This window comes from Astyanax mexicanus, chromosome 9, assembly GCF_023375975.1.
Source record: "Astyanax mexicanus isolate ESR-SI-001 chromosome 9, AstMex3_surface, whole genome shotgun sequence".
In the NCBI taxonomy this organism is placed as follows: domain Eukaryota; kingdom Metazoa; phylum Chordata; class Actinopteri; order Characiformes; family Acestrorhamphidae; genus Astyanax; species Astyanax mexicanus.
In genome coordinates, this window is record NC_064416.1 from 28,117,294 (window position 1) to 28,123,293 (window position 6,000).

At 40.1% G+C, this 6,000-nt stretch overlaps 1 protein-coding gene across 1 annotated transcript in view; it reads right to left on the reverse strand.

Annotated features, from left to right (window-relative positions):
- The window catches only part of slco3a1a (solute carrier organic anion transporter family member 3A1a), an 83,351-nt gene extending 82,309 nt beyond the window's left edge, over positions 1-1,042 (reverse strand). The window contains exon 1 of the mRNA XM_007254473.4: positions 185-1,042. Within this exon, the coding sequence (XP_007254535.3) occupies positions 185-337 (153 nt within the window). The 5' untranslated portion in view covers positions 338-1,042. The remainder of the gene's footprint in view (positions 1-184) is intronic.
- Between the last annotated feature and the right edge of the window lie 4,958 nt (positions 1,043-6,000).

The window sequence follows — 6,000 nt, forward strand, 5'->3', positions numbered from 1 at the left end:
CATCATCCCCCGTCCATCCTGAGCTAGCAGGTAGCAGCAGCACACCATAATCTCAGCTATAAGCCCCCCTTCCAGCCTGATCCCAACCAAAGACCCCCAGAAACAAACACAGTGGCACGTGGAGCTGCGTGCGTGTCTGCTGCGTGTGTGCAGGCCTGCAGTCAGGTCAGAGCTGGTCACTCACCAGGTACGCTCCCACAGTGCCCTGCGCCAGCATCAGCGCGCACTCGGCCACCAGGAAGATTTTGATGTTGGAGAAGCAGGAGGTTTTTTTCTTCATCGCGTCTCGCGGCGCGTCCTCAGAGCCGCGCTGCTGCTGCTGCTGTTTCTCCTGCATCCCGGCGGCGGCGGCTGCGGTTCAGGAACGGACCGGGGAGAGAAGAGCTGCCCGGGGCTCAACATAAGCAGCGCCGCGGCCGCCTGTCCTCCACACACACACACACACGTGTACACACGCCACGCACACGCACGCAAGCGCGCGCACACACAAACACACGCACGCACGCGGAGGAGACCTGCTGCTGCTGCTCCTGCTCCTCGCCGCAGCCCCCGTGTCCCCCGTGCTCCGTCACCCGTCAGTGAGCGGAGGACGTATCTGCTCCGCTCTGTCCGGTCACTGGCTGTTGGGCTCCGCGCGCTGTGCCGCTCATCTCAGCAGCTCGTGCGCTGAACAGAGACGCGCGAGAGAGGAGGAATGACGGGGAAATGACGATCAGAGCTGCGGGTTTTGTTTTCACGCGGCATATTTCCCCCTGTCTCTCCCTCTGTCTCTGTCTCGCGCTGTGTCCGGTCCCCCCTCCTCTCCGGATGGTTTTCTCCGGAGTCTCGAAGCCGCGGAGAGTCTCGCGGTGATTCTCGCAGCGCGTGAAGCTCCTCGCGCGCGGCCGGCCAGCCTGAGGGAAACGGACACCGCGAACGCCTGCTTCAGAGCCGTCCGTCTGCTGCTCGCGCCGCCTTTACTTCAAACACACACACTCATACAGTCATACAGAGAGAGATACACATACACACGCAGTAAAACACGCGCGCGCAGGCCTCTCTCTGAGCGGTAGGGGCGCTGTGTATCTCTGTCTCTCTCTCTAAATCTCTCTCTCTCTCTGCTCAGGTTTCTGTTCTTCACGCTGTGGCTCCTTCACATTTGATTATGTAATATATCTGATATTATGCCCAACATAACCGTCAGTAAAATATCTGTCAATCCAGTTCCCCGTCCGTCTGAGGATAAATTCATTATTTCTTCAGAATAAAAGAAGAAAGGATTTTATTTTATTTAAAATAAAAATCATTGATGCCCCTCCCAATCTAAAATACACAACATAAAATTGGGGAAATTATAAACACTAATTGTCAGTGTAACAGTTCAATTTCCTGAACGTTTGAGGTTAAATTCAATATTTTGTTCATGAATTAATTCGTCTTGTTATCAAAAATGTAAAAAAAAAATATATATATATATCACCTTTTTATATTTTGTAACAAATATCTAATTGTATAACTACTTTTTTTTTACAACATGCAAATATGTCAAAACAGCACAGTCCAGTAAAGCGTGTAAAAATATATATTTTTTTTCCTGAAATGAAGAATGTGATGAGCAGAAATTAAATAAACTAGAGAATTTAATGAAAAAATGTGAATGAAACTGAATTAAAATATTTACAGCCCATGTAAGTGTGGACTATAGACACTAATCGAGACCAGAAATAGCTTACTCTAGTTTGCTGTACTCTGAGAGTAAATTTGTCCATAAAATACAAAGCTGTCTATTTACTATGATTGAGAAAACCATAGTAAAGTAAAGTAGTAAGTGTACAGCTTGTATAACAGTAAATGTGCTGTTCCCTCAAAATAACACTTTACCATCAGCAACTTTAGCAAGGCAGTTGTCAGTTTGGAGGTGTATTTGGGGTTGTTATGTTGGAACACTGCCCTCCGGCCCAGTTTCTGAAAGGAGGGGATCATGCTCTGCTTCAGTACATGTTGGCATTCATGGTTTCCTCAATGAACTTTAGCTCCCCACAGCCAGCAGCAAACATGCACCCTCAAACCATGACACTCCCACCACCATGCTAGACTGAAGACAAGACACACTTGTCTTTGTACTGTTAACAGGTAGCCACCACACATTTGACACCGTCAGAACCAAATAAATTTATGTTGGTCTCATCAGACCACAGGCACCATAACACCAAATTTATCAGGCCTGCTCCCTATTCACACCTGAGACCTCCTAACACTAACGAGTCACATGACACAGGGGAGGAAAAAGCTAATTGTGCACAATTTGGCCATTTTTACTCAAAGGTGTAGTCACTTTTGTTGCCAGCAGTTTAAACATCAACAATTGTGTTTTGAGTTATTTTGAAAGCACAGCAAATTGTTATACACTGTAATACAAGCTGTATACTGAGTACTTTTTATCAAAGTGTCATATTTTTAATGTTGTTTCTTGAAAAGCTATTGAAAAAATTTAAATACAAAAAAGTGTACAGCAAAAATCACTTTTTGTGAGATACTGTATGATGTTTTATTAAAAAAACTGGTTATAAGAGCCAAAACTAGCAAACAAAGGTATAAAACGTGTACTTTTCACAACAGCTTAAGTTGATTAAAATATTTAAAAGCTATAATAAAGCTACCACAAAGTTAGCTATCATAAATGGAACACAACAAGGGAGTGTAAAATTCAAAACATGCTTCAGAAACAGACCCGTGTGTCAACACATCATGATCCCACCATCTCCCTAATATGATGTTCTCTGCATGCTTTCAAAACAACATCTCTGCAACACCTCTGAAGGTGTCTTGTGGTGTCTTGCTCCAAAGCTTTACAGCAGATCCTTTAAGTCTTATAAATTGCTAGGTGGAGCCCGCGCTGGCTGCACTTGTTATTGCAACACATTCCACTGGTATTTTAAAGGAATGTGACATTTTGCGAAAGCCTGTTCTGTGCTTCCATTGTAGGAGCTTTTAATGATGGACAGAGGTTAGAATAGACTGTATGGAAGTCTTGAATGCAGAATAACAAAACAGTTAGTTTATATCTGAGGAAGGTTGTGATGAAAAAATGCTGCAAGGAAAGTTGTTAAAGAAATATCTAATTTTGAATGTCAATGGTTAACCCTTTCATGCATAGAGGTCACTACAGTGTACAGCTGTTTAAAAAATTTTTTTCTTTAAATATGCTTGCAATTTTGGGCACTGCTGCATATAGTCCACTGTAGTGGAAGCTATTGCATCATCCTATACAAAAAATCCCATTGGTTGGTCATTGTAATGGGAAAAAGAAGTCAATGAAATCAAGATGGCCGGCAGACAGGGAAAACCACCAAACACCTTGGCTATTTTTGTTTCTACCTTTTATAAAATTATATCACCGCAGGTAAAAAAATATATAATTACATCAAGTAACATCTAAGGTGACATATTATGTAAAGATTTTCAAATTTTGATTTTATATTGGAGGGAATTGTAGATTAATCATCTGTCCACTTAATTGTACATCATGCATCATTAGCTATTTTTCAACTTTTATGCAATGTCAATTACTTCCAGTGTTGTTTTTAAAATAATTCATATTGTTTAATGTTTTGGCTGTAAATCAACTTCTTTAATTGAGGAATGTCTGCCAGTACAGACAGTTGCGAGCAGAGAAGTAGGGTCAAGCAGTGATAGTGAAGGTGAGTCTGGAAATGTTACTGAGGGAGTTGAGGCTGAGGAACGGAGATGAAGGAGATGAGGCTGTTGAAACTAAGGGCACCCCAATATCCAGTATGCCCCTGGAAACCACTGGCCCCAGCTCAAGAAAGTATAAAATGCCAGCACACGAAGAACCAAGTACATCTGCATGCAGTGTCTTGTAGCTTTGTGCCCTGTATGCTTTGGCAACCATCATAGAAAATAGTCTCAGAAATTAGCAACAAGCATGATTTGACAGGAAATATGATACATGCTATAAAATACTATAAGAGAATATGCTCACTTAACAGTTCAGAGACTTGACAAGAATACAGTATGATAATACCAGTCACAATCAAGATTCTATAAGGTTCTACGGTTCAGAGACATTTTCTTGTGTCACAATATCCTCCTCAGTTCCACTATTCCAACAGAATACCATATTACAACTGTATAACTGAATTACATTTGTGTTTTTTTTACAACAAAAAATGCATGAAGTACACTTGAGTGGACAGATAAATATTTCTTTATCGAATAAAGATAGAATATATATTTTTTTCAAACCTTGTTTTACATCCCTAAGGATGTATAAAAACACTTAGAAAAAAAATCCTGACTGAGTTTATTATAATTCATGCATGAGAGGGTTAATTAGTTGGTAAAACTATATATTTTACATATTTAAATACAAGCATGTTGTTAGGACCCGATATAGGGTCAGGCTGCAACAACATGTGAAAGTGCACACTGAAAGAGAGAGAGAAAAATAAAAAAACAGGATTGACTTTATTTAAAAGAAGTGGGGAAATGTGACATCAGGGCTGAGCCAAGGCCAATATAACGAAACAAAGACAAACACACAGCCAACTAAATCTGAAATAAAGAAAACAAAAGACACAAAAACCTACCCTCCAAAAAAATCCCTGTCTCCAAAACAGGAAAAAAGGTAGTCAAACAAAATGGCACTCACCCCCACTTTAACCCAAAAATATGTAAGAAAATGTTAACAAAGAAATGGATGTGCCAGAATAAACTGAAAACAAATGTGATATGCAGGTTGGTCTGAGCAGGATGTTTTTCCAGGTCAGGAAAGGGGAGGAGCCCCCAATGTCTCTCTGGATAAGGCATTTTCCAGACATTCTATAACGCTTTATAATTTAGTAAATAGTATGCAGATCAAAGTACACTACATCTGAATTGCCCAAGTCACTTATGTGGCTGTGTATTTTGCAAATTAAATATTTTATTGTATTTTGCATATCTGTTTCTACATACATTGCTGGGAATAATAAACTGCAGGTTCAGATTAATAGAGTGAACACAGACATTTCTCAAGCAAGTGTGTCACCTTGAAATCCTAAGCTGTAGGATGTTGGGTTTGCATGGGATTGTGGGAACTGTAGTGGTTTGATAGTTTTGATATGTTTACTGTAGTCTTTTGCCCCCCCTCTCACTTCTTCTCTCTTTCCTTTATCAAAATGAAACTTGCTCATATGCTCATAATTGTCTCTCTTTATTCTTTATATCTTACTATTTTCAGTTCAGGTTTTTCTGGCTTTACTACATTATTTCCACTTAGGAAATCATGGTGGATTGGACAAGGATTATGTATCAGAGTTTTTGTAAGTGTATGTGTGAAAACACCCTGAACAAGCTAACGTTAACACTTTACTGTTTAATTAATACACTCCAGGCTGTATTAGCTACCTTAAGGGAGCGTTAGTTATATTACACTACATGTGACAAACTAACTAAAACAATGACTTGCTATTCAAATGAATAAGAAAATAAATATGGGTAAACCCCATTTATTTTTTTCCTCTGTGCCATACTCATACTAAACAATAAGTTCTAACCACAATGCAAATCGAATTGTGACTTTAATGTGTCATTTCACATATAATTGAAAGGGTTCTTTTAATGGTCAAGCTTCAATTTTAAATCAATGGCTTAGGAGAATAACTCTTAAGGAACCCACTTTTAATAATGTAGCACACAAATGCTCACATGGCTAACAAAGTAAAAACAGTGATATCACTTACTATTTGTTTAGGGCTAATTCTTAGCTCCTGGGCCTGATTTCTTTTGTTTCCACACCCTACCAAGTTCAAGAACATCAGTCAGTAACAAATCTGTTTTTTGTTGGTCTGAGCAGGTATTTTAAGCCCTCTGTCAAACTGTCAAAATGACAAATGAGCCACTAAGAACCAAACAAGCCAATTCATCTTTACTTGTTTCAAAGAAAGCTATTTTAATGCCTAATGGGCTACACTTTAAACAACCACATTCCTGCTTTTACATGCTCCTTGGAGGCACCCG